Source organism: Cololabis saira, chromosome 8, assembly GCF_033807715.1.
Source record: "Cololabis saira isolate AMF1-May2022 chromosome 8, fColSai1.1, whole genome shotgun sequence".
Lineage (NCBI taxonomy): Eukaryota > Metazoa > Chordata > Actinopteri > Beloniformes > Belonidae > Cololabis > Cololabis saira.
Window position 1 is genome coordinate 10,091,865 of NC_084594.1, and position 18,322 is coordinate 10,110,186.

General features: G+C 38.4%; 2 protein-coding genes across 3 annotated transcripts in view; one reads left to right on the forward strand and one right to left on the reverse strand.

Moving 5' to 3' along the window:
- Positions 1 to 6,266: 6,266 nt before the first annotated feature.
- Positions 6,267 to 9,445, forward strand: ddit3 (DNA-damage-inducible transcript 3). The gene is made up of 4 exons (XM_061726721.1): positions 6,267 to 6,412; positions 7,855 to 7,916; positions 8,193 to 8,401; positions 8,545 to 9,445. Exons 3-4 carry the CDS (start codon positions 8,246 to 8,248, stop codon positions 9,322 to 9,324), a joined length of 936 nt encoding a protein of 311 aa, XP_061582705.1. The 5' UTR covers positions 6,267 to 6,412; positions 7,855 to 7,916; positions 8,193 to 8,245; the 3' UTR covers positions 9,325 to 9,445.
- Positions 9,446 to 10,347: 902 nt separating this feature from the next.
- mars1 (methionyl-tRNA synthetase 1) overlaps positions 10,348 to 18,322 on the reverse strand; it is a 29,763-nt gene continuing 21,788 nt past the window's right edge. Inside the window, exons 16-22 of one of the 2 annotated variants that reach the window (XM_061726719.1) lie at positions 17,734 to 17,865; positions 15,754 to 15,858; positions 15,290 to 15,485; positions 12,365 to 12,436; positions 12,059 to 12,085; positions 11,657 to 11,773; positions 10,348 to 11,002 (exon numbers count right to left, since the gene is read on the reverse strand). In XM_061726719.1, the coding sequence (XP_061582703.1) occupies positions 10,853 to 11,002; positions 11,657 to 11,773; positions 12,059 to 12,085; positions 12,365 to 12,436; positions 15,290 to 15,485; positions 15,754 to 15,858; positions 17,734 to 17,865 (799 nt within the window). In that variant the 3' untranslated portion in view covers positions 10,348 to 10,852. The remainder of the gene's footprint in view (positions 11,003 to 11,656; positions 11,774 to 12,058; positions 12,086 to 12,364; positions 12,437 to 15,289; positions 15,486 to 15,753; positions 15,859 to 17,733; positions 17,866 to 18,322) is intronic. The other variant, XM_061726720.1, reaches the window with a different exon arrangement.

The window sequence follows — 18,322 nt, forward strand, 5'->3', positions numbered from 1 at the left end:
AAAATTACGTTATAGGTCCTGACGTACTTTGGAAAAGCAATTTAGGGTTAAGAGTTAAGTACTAAATATTGACTTTCCACAGAATGCTGAAGAAAATGAGTTGCTGAAAACTCAGTTGGTTGCATTGTTATTGTTTGCTGAAAGCTGGAGTGCAAAAGCAAACTTCTTTTGAAAACCTAAAGCCACCTGAAAAGAAGTTTCCGAGGGGGATTCTGATTTTCTCATCACTTGTGGTTGTCTCAATTATTTATAGCCACTAGGTGGCAGCAAGGCATCTATTTGGAAAAAAAAGTTAATAAAGGAGACAAAAATAATCCCTAATAGCAAATTTACTATCTGTTTTTTACTACTTATTTATCCTGGATGGATTGGTCCATAAGTGCACACAGATTAGCATACTTACAATCACTTCAACACAAGACAGGATCACCAATATAACCGTAACCTGATGTCTTTTTTTTTTTTTTGTCAAGAAACCAGAGAACAAGAAATAGCTGGGAGATCCCCACCTGAGATGAAAAGCTATTTCTCCGTCTGGACATTTAGGATTTACAACATTAAATTTCCAACAACTTAGTTTCAAAATTCCAGAAGAAGCGGGTTAAAGTTTTTGAACAATTGACATTTAGGAGAGCACGGAAAGCTGACTGAAACCCATATCTTGAAGCTTCTACTGAAAAATGGATTGAAAACCTCGATTTTTTTCCCACTACAAACTAAAATACACCTGGTTTGACCTGGCAGAAGGTGGTTTCTGTATATATCTCAACATATTGCCCTTAAATCATAAACACATATGCTCAGACATTAAGCAGTTTAAACTTGGATTAAAAAGGAAATCACTAAAACTTTGTTCACAGTAAATTACTGGAAAGCACTCCCTGCTTTAGAGGTCAGTCTCAAATCCCTGTGACATTAAGAGGTTTATAAAAAGCATTGAAACAAAAAGCTGGTTCAGATTTGAGGTCAGGTGATGGCATTAGTGACAGGCCGACAGATAACAGCAGGGTAAGGATCAGGTGCTGCGGGTGAGTCACCAGACGCATCAGCCCGCAGGGCTGGATAAATGAACGACACGCTGGTGCTGGCGGATTAATAGTTCAATGAGTTTGCACGGAGCCTAATTAAACACACAGCCAGAAAATTGGTCTTGTAAAAAAATGTCTGAATCCATTTGTGGACATGGGTGCTTAAGTCTAAATTTGAGGCTCATTTTAAGATAAATGATCAACTTTTGTCAAAGAAAGTCAGTGAATTCTCCTTTGCTCGGTACCTGTATGTTTCTTTTATTCCACAGAAGTGCTGACTCCAGCCTCGGTGTCATCCATACATGCTGTGGAGCTGACGACCGGCCAGCTCAGACGTGGCATATCATATGTGCAACTTGCAGGGAAATAGATCCGGAGGTCCATTTAGGAAGGGAGTGCCCCAGATGAGCACGGACGCCATCATGTATATCATGTTATACATCCTATTTTGGGGATACAGCCCTGCACCATCTAAATTACAAGACAAAACAAAGAGGGCGTCTTAACGGCTTAAAAAAATAATGCCAAAAATAAAATGTGTGTTTTTGTTTAAAAAAAAAAAAAAAAAGGATTCTTAAGTGTTATTAAAAATTGTTGTTTTGACGGTTAAAACACACGTAGAAGCACCACTCATTACTGCACAAAGTAAATACTTTAGTCATTTGGCATCACACACAGAGGAGGCTGTTGGACGCACAGATTGCTCTGAAATCATTGTTGGAGCTGATAAGAGGAGGAAAAAGGCGAATGGAAGACGGCGAAAGATCTCATAGTGTGTGTGTTTTGCTGCCAGTACATCCACCTGTTTAGAAAGGCATTTAAAGTTTCATGTGTTTTGTCCTTTTTCTCTTAATATCTTTCTTATGTTTTACTTCAGAGACTAAAGCGATAAGGAAGCCAAGGCACTGATTGTGATTTTTAGATAATGATAAAAAGATGTGCAATACGGTAAAGGTTTTTTTGATATAAACTGGAGGAAAAAAAATATTTTATACAGTAACCCTCAAAAAGCTTGTGAAGATTTCATTTAATATCTTGGATGATATAATTTTGAAGACAATTCCAGTTTTAACTTTATACACACCTTTAAGAAAATGATAACAATGCTGGAATTTTTTTTTAAAAAGGCAAGAAAGTCAAATATACTGCTCTATGGATAAAAAAATTAACACAAATTGACTTTCCATCAATTTGTCTGATATTCCTGAATGGCTCTGGACAGGTGAGGAGCCTGTTGCGAAGCAGAACGAAGGGCAGAAGAGGTGGGCGTGTGTGAGCGGAGTAAAACAGCCCTCAGTCGTGGGGCAGAATGAGGCTTGTGGCGAATGAAAAGAGGGAAGACGGGAATGACAGGATAAAGATAGGTGAGGCTCGGAGGTAAACTAAGTTAACGAGATTGCCTGTAAAGTCGTCCCAAAGCTCCAAACACAGGAATCTCAACACGCAGAGATGTGACACTCATCTGTTAAATCCCAACAAGATGATGCGACTGAGTGGATGCCCTGAGAAAATTAACCTAAAACAATGCTGGACATCTTGTAAAAGAGATGATAGATAGGGTACCTTTCTTTGGATGTACAAAGCCAATAAGTTTGATGATGGGCGTCATGACACACACCAGAAAGATGCAATATTTGCCTCAGTTTTAGACATTGGCGAGGGAGGTGAAAGTAGGAATAAAGCTTTCATAAAAGCTGTGGCGGTAAAATCTTTTGGTAAAATGCCCCCAGTTGTCTTGCTTTAAAATCCAAATACAAGACATTTTGTCTACTTTTTTTTAATTTATTTATTTATTTTGATTTACTTTTTGTTGAGTTTGTGCTAGAATGCAGCGGGCAGAAGAAAAGGGCTGAGACACACAGTGAGAAAGAAAGAGCATGGCAGGATCCACATAAAAATAAGGATTTACTGCATCTGCAGGACTCACTAACAGCTGTATCAATTGATCTCAGTTCAGAGGGGGGAAAGATTCTGACAGCTGGTGTGTGTCCGTGTGTCCGTGTGTCCGTGTCTCTGTGTGTGTTTGCATGTGTCGGAAAGAAATGGGTGGGGAGCCTTGACCAAGGACACAGGACAGAAAGAGGGGAGTTGTGGCTGGAAATTCCCCAGACCCAATGATTTGATTTTGTAGAGATTATCGCTCATAACACCAACTCCCCTCATCGTCAGTTTTTGTCTTTTTATTTTACCCCCCATTTACACATTGTTGGTTACATTTTGAGCAAAAAAGCCCATATTTTACACAAGTGTTGGAGAAAAACAAAACCAAGCCCTGTTTTATTTTTTGAAATCATTGTCACTGTAAAACAAGTTTTATTTTTATTTGTGTTGAGATCTTGTCTAAACAAGTTATATGGCCATCATGGGATTGTCTTATTGTATTATTTTTAACATGTTAAATAATATTGAGTGATGATTATATTGACCTAAAACACATATCAGTTAAAGCAGTAATTACAGGAATTGAGTGATATAAGCACACACCAACTCCATCATTACAGCAAGTGTGTGAGAAATAACATTAAAATACAAGCATTAAACAGAAAGGACGAAACCTCACCCAAAATCTAATCCACATGGACACAATTAATAGTTTGGATCACTTGTTAACACTCTGAAAAAGAATGAAATAAATGAAAAAAAGACTGGACATCCCTGACGCACAATATAAAGGAAGATAAATTTGATATCTTGTGTATAATATTATTTATATTTTATAGTCATACTGACTTAAAAACAAAAAAAAAAGCATAAGAAAATAAAATGTAAACAATGGGACCGGCATTTCTACCGGAGTAAAAACGACATCCCAAACGAGGGGGCTGTAAAAACACTATTTTATATCTACAATAATGGAGACAACGGGACTGACAAAATAAACAGACTGTGGGGAGGGAGGGATGGAGGGATGGAGGGATGAGGGAGGGGTGTAGAGAAACTATGCTGAACTACTCGGCAACAGCCACTCAAGCCGTGACGTGTTGGCGGTGCTTCCTGCAGCTTTAACCCGGGTCCTAGAGACAGTATTTCAGCTTTCTATTCGCTACTTGACGCTGTTGCTATGGGGCTGTGCACGTGGAAGCCAGGGAGGGAAAAACAGTTCGCGCTTCGTGCTGAGTTTGGGATCACGGCAGAAAGTGGGGGGAGTGGGTTTTGAAGACACCCAACATTACATTACACTGGCCTCTAGTGTGTCTGAGATGCTTGACCTTGTTGAACTTTTATGCATTGGACTTTTATTCTCCCTCTTATTGTTAGGATTTCATGAACATTGTTTGAAAAAGGTTTAAAGGCTTTTTTCTATAAGATTTTACACTGGTAGATACTCTCAATGCAGGAACACATCCTGCTTTGTAGGACTAGACTTTTATTCTCCCTCTTATTGTGTTAGGATTTCATGAAAATTGTTTAAAAAATAGGTTTAAAGGCTTTTTCTATAAGATTTTACACTTGTAGTTACTCTCAATGCAGGAACACATCCTGCTTTGTAGGACTAGACTGTTTTCTTTCTTTCCGAGTTCTTCTTTAGGTGAAGACAAAGAAGAGAAAGAGATATTTTTAAAAAAACTGATAGGTTCCATCATGTTTTTTCTCAAAGTTTTGGTGGTCTTGGGTATTTGCTGAGTTGACATCTCAATATATGTGGCTGAAAGTGTGACGTGTTTAGGTTTCTTTAACCACAGATGCATGTTTTTACAGATAAGGTTCAACATCCGCACCTAAACGTAAAGAACACCTCCCTTTTTCAGTATAAATAGGGCTGGATAGATGACCACAGTGTGCATTTCTCTTTTACCCATGTGGTTGATGAGAAGTGTTACCTCCGTCCAGAAAACATGTGCATGATCTAAATAAAAGCTTGTATTAATTTTTATTCTTTTCCCTGGTTTTCTTATGGTACACCAGAAAAACGAACACGAAAATCCTTCAATTGCTAGTTTAATATAAGTTTATTTTGACTTTTCAGCTTTTATCAACTCCGAGAAGACGTTTTGTATTAAAAAAAAAAACGTTATTTTCATGAGCCACGTTGTTTCACATAATTTTAATAAGCCATTTTCAAAATATCTGTACATTTATTAAGCCAATGTGAAAGGTATTCTTTGATATGATTTTTGTACTGTAGCATTTTTTTTTAAAACAAACAAAAAAATAATAAATCAGTCATTACTGACGAAATAGCGGCCTTATAATAAGAGAGAAAGACCCAGCAAAAGTTTCTAAGCCTCAGTGATAAAGAATTCTAGCACGTTTCATCATCAACAAGCTGAAAATAAAGGCGGACATGAAAAAAACAGAGGGACAGTGAAGCTGCGCCGGGGCGTGTTCTCGTGTCTAGCGGAATCGACGCAGAGCCCTACGCCGTAGTCTACGCCGTAGGGTACGCGGCGACGCACACCGTACGGTGTACGACGCCGCGTAACCTACGGCGTAGGCCCTGCGTTGGTGTAACGCGGAACCAAAAATCAGCCTTGAGCCAGAGCGGGCGGTATGAAACGAGCGCCGTATCAATACATTCATAACAAATAACGGACGCGCGGCCTAAAAAACACGCCGTTTTTGTTTTTAACGTTAAAGTTCAGACGGGATCAGGCTACTTTAATCCCCTCGGAATGTCACTTGGCAGAAAACAGGTGTTTAATTGGGCTGTCAACGCCAAAACTTAGAAAATATCCAAAAAATCAAATAAAAACTGAATTATAACACAGTTAAAAGGAAGTAAGCGGTAGATTAATTAATTGGCTAACAATACTTTTTTATCGGAGTAAAAAAAAAAAAAAAAAGACAGTTTGTTTGCTGAATCGATTTTTTTTTATTATTTTTTTTTTGAGACAAACGATTCTTCGACATTAGATATCCATGCATGCATATATGTATATTTTTAGATTTCTGTTAGAGCCAACAGTGTTTAATAAAACATGTTCTGATTCTGCTGGTGTTATCCCCAGCTAGAAACCGGTTGCCAAGCATTGCATCATTCCTTTCATGTGACTCCCATACGCCCCAAATTCGTCCTGGCCGTCTTATGACTGCATCACAGCTGCTGCTCTCACAAACTATACAGGGCTGGCAGCGCGCTAGCCCCGCCCCCCAGCCGCCCTATCCGGCCACCCCATTGGATGTCGCCAAGGAAAATATTTCACCCTCGCGCTTCTGATTGGAGCGCGGCCACGTCACTCATCGCCCCCTTGAGATAAAGCGAGCGTCTCCTCCATAGTTCGGTTGGCTGCGCCCTCAATATAAACAGCGCCGGGAGTTTCCGTGAAATCACACTCAGACGTCAAGACTGAACAATGGTTAACATGAGCTATCACCAATCTTTACTAAAATATCAACACTCCGTTTTAAGTCAGTCGAGAAGGCGAACGAATAAAAGAAAAAAGGTAAGCAGTCTTTTTTTTAATTAGTTTTGGTGCTTAGTTTGAGAGACTTGACAACTTTGAGGTGGAAAAAAAAAAAGGAAGAGGAATGTGCGTGTTTTTTGGCAGATATCCCGCAGCCGCTTTTAGATGAACAGTTGCTTTAGTCAATCATTTATTCATGTCGACTTGTCTTTTTATGCTGTCTGCATCTTTTTTTTATATTTTATTTATAGTTTTTAACATTTGCTGTCTGCATCTTTTTTCTTTTTTTTTTAAATATTTTATTTATAGTTTTTAACATTTTCTGTCTGCATCTTTTTGAGTTGTAAAGTTCACATTAGTAGTTAGAAGTTGTCCTGGTTGTTGTTGGCTGTGACAAACGCAATTATGAGAATTTTTTCTTACAACATTGAATTCTTTGTTTTTTAAAGTAGTCATTGCATTTGAACATTATAAGGATAGTTAATCCAACTTTATGAGGTTTAATAGTAAATAAAATGAGCCTTTTGCGTGTAAATTCAGCGGCTTTTATTTTTGACAGCTGCTTCTTTTTTTTTTAATAATAACAATGAATAGTTTACTAGTGGAAGAAGAGGTGTTTAAATTAATTTATTCAGTTCTCCAACCCTCTCTTATTCTTTTCCTTTTGTTTCGGCCATTCCTCCACTTGGACTTACATTTCCATGACGTAATTGATTTGGCTTACAGTGGACATGGATTCAACTAAAATCTTTAAAATAAAAGATGAAAATAAATGTAAAAAAATAACAATATAGTTCTGTTATGTAAAAAAAAAAAGGAGTTAAGTATGAATGGACCAACACGACAAGTTGGTACAACTGATATCAAATTGAGAGCGCTTCATTATTGCTTGTCAATAATGTGACTTTAACCTCTGCCACCGCACCTTTATCGCCAGGATTTCTATATTAATTTATTTATTTATTTTTTATATCTTTAAAAATATCAAATGTATATGTAATATATCAGCTTGAAGCTTCATAATCATATTTACTTCTGTTTAGGAGTGAGTTTTCAGACAGCTGTTAGCAGTTAATAAAGGCAGAATTGACCTGAATCAGACTGATGTGATTCCTCGTTGTCTTTGACCACTTGTTTATCGACATCATTGTGTTTTAAGGACCGTAAAAAGCAGGGGGCGCAGTAGAGAACAATTCTGGTCTTTGTTTACAGTAATTACCTGACAGGAATGCAAGTTTTCACATGCCTCGTCCATTATTTTATTTCCGGATTAATTTCCAAGTTTTATCATTATTTGATTTCCCCCCCTACTCATTATACTCAAAAGTGGACAATATTTAATCCCAGATGCCTTTTGTTTCCAGTCCAAGCTTGCTCTGTATTTGCACTAAGCATCATTGTGATTATGAAATCTCAGCAATTTTTAGTTGTTTAAAAGAAATATTAACATTTTTCTAACCTATCAAATACTTTTCTTTCAGAATAATTGGAACAAACCATCTCCAACAAATTACCAGACTTGATTAACAGAGACTTTCTAAAGGTAAACTGTCTTTCTCATATTTGACACACTGTTTTTATAGTTGACTAGTTATGGTCGTGATATTTTCCCTACTGTCTATTTTACAGTTAAATGAATCACACTAGTTAACTATACTCTGGTGTATCTTGCTATACACTTTCTTCACATTTGCTGTATAGCTTTACGGTTAAAATGAAGGTGTATTTTGAGACGCCACTCATCTAACGTGCAGCGTCTTTGTGGTCTTCCCATTCATCCTGCTCATTCTCAAATCTTCCTGAATTGCCCCCCCCACAGGTCCAGTGTGAACCGTGTGACCGAATATCTAAGTGTTGTGACTGATTGGCGAGATGACTGCCGAGTGGCTACACCTGCCCCCGCCGTACCCCCCTGGTGTGGGGCCGTTGTATGGTGCAGAGTTGGAGGCGTGGTATGAGGACCTGCAGGATATTCTGGGCTCAGACACAGGAGGGGCAAAACTGGCACGTGCCCCCACATGCACAGAGGTCAGTAGTTTCAACAAGCATTTTCACACCCACGATGAGTGTGAGTATTTAAAGTCGGTTGCATTTTTGGCATTTCTTTTTAGTTTTGACTTTCGCCGAGAATATTCTTTAAAACTGACAATTCCCCCTTTTGTGTTTTGTAGAAAGAGCCAGAGTTTCTGGATGTTCTGGAGAGTTGCTCTCTGACATGGCTGACTGACGGAAATCAGACGTGGGGTGAGAGTGTTCAGAGGGCAACCGAGGAGATCCACACCATCCAGCCTCTGCATCACACCTCGCCGTCCTCCTCGTCTTCATCTTCCTCCTCCTCCTGCACGAGTCCAGCGGTTGCAGAGGAGCGGCAGGTGGAGGCTGAGAGCGGGAGAAGTGGAGATTGCTCGACAGGAGGTGGCAGCGACTTGCTGCCGCCAGAGTTCTTCGAATTGCTGAGCGAAGGAGGAATGGGAATGGTGGATCCGAGTGGAGCAGGGATCAGTGGTGGCTATTATTACCATCACCATCAACACCACCATACCAACGTCCCATCTGCATCTCCGTCGGCCAGTGAGGAAGAACTCCCCTGCGTCCCAGATTCTCCATCCTGCTCATCTTCAGCTTCCCAGTCACCGTCTCAGAATTGCTCTCCGCCCTCGTCACCCGTCTCCTCTCCTTCCGTGTACCCATCTTCCCGCCTGGGGAAACGCAAGAGGACCTCCAGCGATCGGGCTAACAGTGCCTTGTCCTCCTTCTCTTCCTCCAGTCAACGTTCGTGCTACTCATCTTCCAAAAAGAGTCGGAAAGAGAGAGAACAGGAAAATGAGAGGAAGGTGCAAGAGCTGACGGAGCAGAATGAGCGATTGAAAGCAGAGATTGAAAGGTTGGGAGAGGAGGTACAGAGGACTCGGAGAGCTCTGATTGAGCGGCTAGTCAACACCAGAAAATGAGGTAGAGATTAAAAGGTTAAACAGAATTAAGAAAAAAGGGGGTTGTGGGTTGTAAAATTGTAATATGGTGGTCAAATGCCTCTGATTGGGAAACGAAATGTAAACCAAAGAAATGACATAGGTGAGAGATATTTTTGGAATAGATGAAGGTAAAGTTGGAAAGAAGAAGGAAAGTGGTGAAAGTAAAGACAAAGAATGGTAGAGAGAGAATGTGCTGCAACAGCATTGCAGCAAATAAAGAGATACGGCATGTACAAGGGAAGACAGAAAGCTCAAAGTGCAAATCATGCAGTAGATTTGATGAATGTCATTAAAATAAATGCATAATGGGTCCCATGACATGGGATAGAAGAGAGGAAAATTGTGAGCATTTGTTGACTTGTGGCAGAAAGGATGTTTAGTTGGGGAGAGCATTTCATTGTTATCTATTTCCACCATTTTGCAATAAATTGTAACTCCTACTATAAAGGGCTGCAATCCAGCTAGCAGAGATTATTTGCCCCAATATGTGGAGAGTTTGAGAGCTCAGGAAAAGTCTGAAAGTGCCCAGTTCTGTGTGAGTATGAAAGATTTTTTTTTAAAACGTTTTTTAAAAAGTTTTGTATAACCCACAGCTTGTGTGTTTGCATAGTTTAGATAAAGCAGGAAATATCTGGCTATACTTTCAAAACTGACCTTTTCTATTATTGTGGGAATCCATAGTAGAATTGAGAAGAGTTTTTCTACGCTTCTTTACTATTTTTTTATATAAAGCTGTAATATACAGGTGTACTCCAATGACTTGTACTGTAATATGCCAATATACCGTTATTTTTTTCCTCATTGTAGTCACAAATTGTTAATCGTCATATAATGCATGGCTTTTATCCCTGATATCAAATTCATGTACTTTACCATATCATTAATTTTATCCTTCATTGTAATTACAAATTTGCAATTAAATAAAAAATATATAAATATCTTTTTTGAGTCTGGTGTTTTTTCTTTTTTAAATGTTCATACCAAAATCCTTAGTAATGACCCGTGCTTTATTTTTTGTACAAAAATCAAGGTAACATACAGGAAGAGAGTACAAACACTTTTCTGCTCAACTTAATCGGTTTATTTTATGGATCCAAAATGTCCCTTCCCCCTCCCCAAAAAGTCCAGAGGTAAAAAAAAAAACTAAACCCAACACATTTTGATGTAGAACACACTTTTCAAAGCTAATATTGTATGCTGAGTTTATCATGGGAAGAGTATAAAATCAGTTTCTTTTGGTGGAGGGATTTGTAAAAATCCCTCCATTCTGTAGCTCCATTCATTTGACTGCGTCTTTGTGTTTTCCTTTCCCCACCAGCCTATCCAGCATTTCATTAGTCCTCCATGCCAACACCACATTGTCTAAGATCCTGTCACAGCTATGCCTTAAGCTAATACCCTCATCTCTTAGTGTACATCTTGTTCCCATTCTCCATTCTCAAACCATTCTTGCTTTTCCTTCCACTGACTAACCTTCACTGTTGCTGTCCTCTTTTTTTTTTCTGTCTCACTTTTTCTTGCCTTTCTGAGATGAAGGCTCAGGGTTCTTCCCCTCAGCCACAGCCAGTTGTTTCTTGAGGTCCAGTAGTTTGGACACCTCTGCTGTAATTACCCCCTTCTCTGCCTTCTGAGCTTTGAGTGCTCGCACTTTTTCCCCCTGTAATAAAAAAATAAAAACATGATTTAATGGACTTCTCATACACATTTGTTTTGCATTTAATATCTGATGTAGATCACCAAAGTCTTGTGGGTGTTTAAATGTGAGCTCATGCCTTAATATTATATTAATCTTAATATTCACCAATGCGGCGAATATTAAGATTTATACGTTTGACCGAGAAATGTTGAAGCTGCGCTCACAGAAGAAATTATTACGTACAATCGAAAAATATTCCATTTGTACTCAAAACCATTTTGATCAAACAAAGAAAAACTGTTCCTGGCTAGTATTGGAAAAAGGAATGCAATTAAATGAGGCTTTTCAAAAGTAACGGTTATTAGTACTTTCAATATTTCGCCAAGCGCTTGGTTTGCTTAATGAATAGAAACTTCTGTTCTTTCCAAAATTGGAAGCCACTCATAAAAATGGGGCTACTTTATTTTCGTTTTTAAATTAAAAGCATTTGAAATTAAAAGGTTTTTTTTTCTTCTTTTCCCTGAACTTTGAATTACCTTGTGTTGAATTGTGCTATATAAATAAATTTGCCTTGCCTTGCCTTGAATAGAAGATTATCGATCAAACAGCGGTAGCTTAAAATGTACAGTTCTTTTGATCGATAAGTAGCATTACACCACGAGCCGGCATCCTAACCTGTTCGGTCACAGCCTTCGTGAGCTCCTTGGCTTTCTCTGCGTCCACTCCGACCTCTGTCTTCACCTCAGGGCCGACAGCAGGAGCGGCGTCGGCAGGCTGGGCCGTGCTCGGGCGCTGAAGTGTCGCGTGAAGAGATGACGGTTTATTCAAAGCATTTCAATCATCATCTCTACTGATTCGTTAGCTCAAACAAATAACACACAACACTCAAAAGTGTCAGTAAAATGTTATGAGTAATAACATGTTAATAGATGGTAAATCACGCTGAGATGAGTTAATAAAATTAAAAAATGAAGATGCTCGATTAGCTGCTCATGTTAGTGAGGGCGATGACTAATGAACGTTTACATGCAGCAGTAGCATGGACTGCATCTCCACGGAAAAAATGTCACTCAATACCTTCTTATTAGATGGTTCATCTTCGGGCTAGAGGCGAGAGGGTTTGGAGAGGGGATTATTTTTATCTAAATGATGGATTCTCCAATTTTACGTTACACATTTTACACCGCATCTGTTCTTTACCGTGTTCTATAACCCCCGAACCTCAATTAAGAGCAAATTCTAATTCAAGAAGACAGTCTGGCAGACACCTCTGAACAACTATGCATTATAAATTCTTTTTTCATTATTCATTCATGGTGAATCTACATCACTACATGGCCCGACTGAACTCACAGACCATTAGGCATCATAAACATCAAATACCTGCTGTCCACCAAATCTCTTCTTCAAAGCCTCTATCTGGTCTGGCTCCAGTTTCTGGAATAAGGGACTGACCTGGGGGGAAAAAACAAAAAACAAAACATGGTTTTTATAAAAAAGCAATTAAGAGATAAAAAATTAAAAATCTACATATGCAGGAAATTTCTAAAAGTTTGCAACTGTCGATTTAGCCCAGGGCAAGCGGGGCTAAAAATTTTACCAGAAGGCTCTGTGCTCATCTTTGAATAAAGAGGATTATGCAAGTAAGTAATAACTATGTATGAGAGATTTTCAAGTTTTGGTGAGCGCTTCCCTCAAATGAAGCATTACACAAGAGGAACGCAGATTGCCCCTAGAGCTCTTTTGCAGATTTAGTGCCCTGCTCTGGACACCCAGTCGACAATTATGATGGTCTTCATCATGCGGTGTTAGCAGACGACAGCTCAGACAAATCACCACAATCAGACCTGAAGGGACAAGTGGCCGCAGAGAAACTTGCTGTTCACTGGAACGCTGAGGGCTCCTTGTTATGACTAGAATATTATTCCTATGTGTGTGTGTATACAAGTGTGTTCACGAAACTAAAATATCCTCAAGTGTACTGAAGCACCAACAGACAGTTGCATCCTCATTGTATCACCCGGCATCAGTATACTAAGGCAGGGGTTCCTAGGGATGGGCGATATTTAACCGTTCACGATAAACCGTCAAAAAAATTCCCCACGGTAAGAATTTGTCATCTCACGGTAAAAACAATAAATTCCTGTTGATGACGTTTTTGTGTAAAGCTGATTTATGGTTCTGTGTTAAATCCACACACAACGTACGTGAAGGAAGGAAGGAAGGAAGGAAGGAAGGAAGGAAGGAAGGAAGGAAGGAAGGAAGGAAGGAAGGAAGGAAGGAAGGAAGGAAGGAAGGAAGGAAGGAAGGAAGGAAGGAAGGAAGGAGGGAAGGAAATGAGCCAGAAAGAAAGAAAGAAATATATGAGCCTGAAAGAAAGAAAGAAAGAAAGAAAGAAAGAAAGAAAGAAAGAAAGAAAGAAAGAAAGAAAGAAAGAAAGAAAGAAATATATGAGCCTGAAAGAAAGAAAGAAAGAAAGAAAGAAAGAAAGAAAGAAAGAAAGAAAGAAAGAAGAAATATATGAGCCTGAAAGAAAGAAAGAAAGAAAGAAAAGAAAGAAAGAAAGAAAGAAAGAAATATATGAGCCTGAAAGAAAGACAGAAAGAAAGAAAGAAAGATAAATTCCCATTGAATGTGGTGATAGATTTATAGTTAAAAAGGTGGAGTTGAATTGGTATTTTTTTTATCGTAATTTTTATCGTTATCGGGATAAATGCCAGAAATTATCGTGATAGATTTTTTTGTCCATACCGCCCATCCCTAGTGGTTCCCAACCTTTTTTCCTTGGAGCCCCCCCTACTTGTGTCTAAGACCAGCGAGCCCCCCCCCCCCCCCAAAAGAGTAAAGTGATTTGTTACAAACCTTTAATTGAAAATAATGAACATTATGTTTTTTTGATACATTTCTCTTTGATTTACCCTGTATACAATATCTATGCAATATCTGTTTGGCTACCTCACACACATTCTACCCGCTTTTTTTTTTCTTTCGCACTACTTTTATTTCCATCGCAATGTATATACTGTCCTGTAATTATATATATTTTTTTTTACTTTTTTACCCCCTTCCCTGCGTGTGTGTGTTAAGTTACTGCTGCTAACATGTGAGTTTCCCCATTGAGGGAGTAATAAAAGATTATCTTATCTTATCTCTTATACATATGACTTTGTTTTTTTTCACTTCATTTTGTGTCACCAAGGTTAAAAATCCGCACGAAAAATAATTGCAAGGACAAAAATATTTCTGAAAAATGTCTCTCAATATGAGAGCGAACATTTGTAACATTTTTCCTTTAACAACCTGCCGGAGTAGTAGTATGATTAAATGTTCAATAATTATATAATACGTTTTTAGGTTTTTATCCTGCTAAATAACTTAGTATTTTAAAATGACCAAAATATGTTTCTAAGTGGGTTTATACTAGGGATGGGCGATATTTTACCATTCACGATAAACCGTCAAAAAAATTCCCCATGGTAAGAATTTGTCATCTCGCGGTAAAAACGATAAATTCCTGTTGATGACGTTTTTGTGTAAAGCTGATTTATGGTTCTGTGTTAAATTGATGCACAACGTATGTGAAGGAAGGAAGGAAGGAAGGAAGGAAGGAAGGAAGGAAGGAAGGAAGGAAGGAAGGAAGGAAGGAAGGAAGGAAGGAAGGAAGGAAGGAAGGAAGGAAGGAAGGAAGGAAATGAGCCAGAAAGAAAGAAAGGAAATGAGCCAGAAATAAAGAAAGAAAGAAAGAAAGAAATGAGCCAGAAAGAAAGAAAGAAAGAAAGAAAGAAATATCTGAGCCTGAAAGAAAGAAAGAAAGAAAGAAATATCTGAGCCTGAAAGAAAGAAAGAAAGAAAGAAAGAAAGAAAGAAAGAAAGAAAGAAAGAAAGAAAGAAAGAAAGAAAGAAAGAAAGAAAGAAAGAAAGAAAGATAAATTCCCACTGAATGTGGTGATAGATTTATAGTTAAAGGTGGAGTTGAATTGGTATTTTTTTTATCGTCATTATTATCGTTATCAGGATAAATGCCAGAAATTATCGTGATAGATTTTTTAGTCCATACCGCCCATCCCTAGTTTATACAGACTTTGATTACTGTATTCCATTAGGTGTGTTATTATGATTTTTTATTTATTTAACATGCGCAAATATAATTTGTACAACTGCATATCCTCCGAGCAGACAAAGTTTCGCGCCCCCCCAGAGATCTCTGGCGCCCCCCCAGGGGGGGCCCGGACCCCAGGTTGGGAGACACTGTACTAAGGGATTGTGTCTGCACGACTCGTATGAAGTGCGTGTCCAGGCTTTACTCACAGTGCCGATACGGTGGCCTGCACTCAGGACACATACGAAGGTGCCAGTTCCTCGCAGCATGCTATTGATGCAAGAATGTGGCATGTTGAGTTGATTCCTGATGGTTTGGCTGACCGCCGGCATATAAGGGAAGAGCATCACTGACAGCAAGCAGGAAATGTTCACAGAAACACCCGTGACCGTGCCAGCACGCTGCCTGAAAAAGAACAAATACATCACATCCACTAGTCAGAGCAGCCGGGATTGTGAAGGTAGTAAAATCAAATGAACTTTTTCTGGTTCTCCTACATGAATTACTGTGACTAAACAAGTCTTTCTTCAAAAGGCCAGTGGTACATTTCTAATTGGACATAAAATGAGAGCTGGTACATTTGAGCCGCAGCTAATTGAGTGCTACACTGACATTCCTATCTTGTATGAAACTATAAGCATATATTATGTTGGATTAGTCAAAGCTATCCCACCTTTCCGAGTCTCCTCCCTTGATCTTTTTCCATGGTTCATTGACTTGAATGTACTGGTTGCCATGACGAGAAATGTTCAGGATGTGCTTGAGAGCATCACGTATTCTGTTAAAACACAGATGTTGAAAATGACATGATGAGACCGATGACAATCACGAACCATAATTTTCAGTCAAAGACCAAAACATGTTTTAACTGTTTGAAAACGACTCATAATTAATATACATGACACAACTGAATCTCAATCACACATCATGTTTTAACTAAGGCTGGGACTTTAGCGCGTTAATTTCGATGAATTAATTACAGAAAAAATAGCGCGCTAGAGAAATAGCGCATTTTAATCGCATTTGATTTTCCCCTCGGAATGTTTCTCACGTGACGACTTTCACACGGACGGCGCACCAACCAACCGCATACTTCCACCCTAATGATATTTACTGATATTTACTCAAAAGTCGAACTTAAGTATACTTTTTAGTATATACTTTTTAGTATGGCATTTCGGACGCACCGAGAGAGTTATGATACTTATGTCAACTCCCATTGTGAGCTCCGCGGCGAGATCAAAGCGTTTTACAACTCTCTCTCTCAAGTGTTACAGCGAAGTGCGACTGTCGTCATAACACAAACTAAGTTGTTACCACCAAGGGCGTAGGTTTGCATAGGGACGGTAGGGACATAACACTACCAACTTTTCAGGAGGCTCAAATTGTCCCAACCAACTTTTAAGCAACCTCATTTGCATTCAGGAGTTCAGATATAAAGGCAATTTAGATTGTCTTCCCAAATGTTGTAAGGATAGAATTGACCCTACCATTATTAATTGAATTATTTTCATTATGGTCATACTTACATTTACCCTTTTTCACTTACTGAATTGCCAGTCCATTTTTTTTTCCTCAAACGCACATTTGATGACTTTATTTATTTTTGTTTTTTCAGTTATATTTCAATGTATTTATTTAGACTGATTTAGACTTATTTAGAATGTTGAGTGGTCTTAAGACAAATGTTTATTTTTCGCATTCTGGATAGTTAAGAGATTATTAATACGTTTGTATTTATTGTGTATGTTAATATCATTTAAGTTATGTTCAAATATTGCAATTTAAATTGCAAATAAAATCCTGGAATATTCTGGAAGTTTTCAAAATGTTTCTTTAGTAGTTTTTGAAAACGATGGTTTGAATCGAACCGTGTATCAGGTGAACCAATACACATGAAAGTTAGTTTAAGTCAATACAGATTTATTTTGCATTGATCATTTAGCCTATCAATTAATTAGGTTCATATTCGTGACAAATGTAGCCCTGACCCCCGTTCACCCAATCTGTTTGGTCTTATTAATGTCCCGTCCCCAGCAAAAAGTACATGCAGGTTATGCTGGTATATCGTCCCTACCAATGTTGAGACCAAACCTACGCCCTTGGTTACCACACACGTTAAAGATGAATGAAGTCGCAGACGAAAAGGGTCTCGTTGGTCCCGTGGATGGGAAATTTAGTTTTAAAAAACGGATGGATGGAAGCGTGCTCTGTTTTCTAATGCGTTTCCATGTTCTGGAATGAACTTGAAACAGTTGAAAGTATTTTGTTATATTTAAGTGTTTACAGAAGGTCCTTGACTATAGGCTACCTGTCTCATTCAATGTGCATACTGCATATATTTAATTTACTGAACTTTATAGAAAATTGCACTGATTTGTTCTTGGTGAAGCACCGCCTTGATAAAAATAAACTGTTTCATAAATTGAAGATATGTTTTCACTAGTCAATCAATCACTCGTATAAAAAAATCCATTTGAAACAAACAAAAAAAGGAAATCTCATTGTTCTCAAGTCTAAAATTGATATGCGATCAAATTGCGATTAATTAATTACAAAGCCTGTAATTAATTTGATTATTTTTTTTAATCGAGTCCCAGCCCTAGTTTTAACAATTACTTTTGACAATCAGTGGGAGCAAATATGGACTTACTTGACTTTGTCCATGAGCTGGATGTACTGCTGCAGCTCCCACCCGACCACAGCCAGGAACTTCTTATCCTCCTGCTGGAGCTCCATCACAGGGACACGTCCCTCAAAGAACTTAGTGACAAACATGCCAGCTCTGTAAGGGAGAGAGAAAAAAAAACAAAACAAAACTTTAAAAAGAAAACTGTAGCCGAAGTGAAATATTTAAGAAGTCACAGAAAGACAGCGAGAGAAACAGGGAGAGTGAGAGATAAATGAGAGAATGGCATCTTATGTTACTTGTTAATAGTTTATGAATTTTAGATTTAGTGTCCACATGCACAACAGTTCTTTGGTGGTGTGAGCTAGCAGTATATGGCAGCGAGTCACTTGACTGTTGCTCTATCGTCTCTCTCAAACAAACAGCTCTGCATTTTTCAGGAGGATATTCGTCCGCATGTTGATGCAACATTATATTCAATGTATGACACAACTCTTGACCAAGTGAGAAGAGTGTTGCATGTACTTTGTACTGACATTTCTCTATACCAATACTATTTTTTTGTGTCTTAATTTGAATGAAAACTGTCAATTCCTGACATTTTTTGTTCATA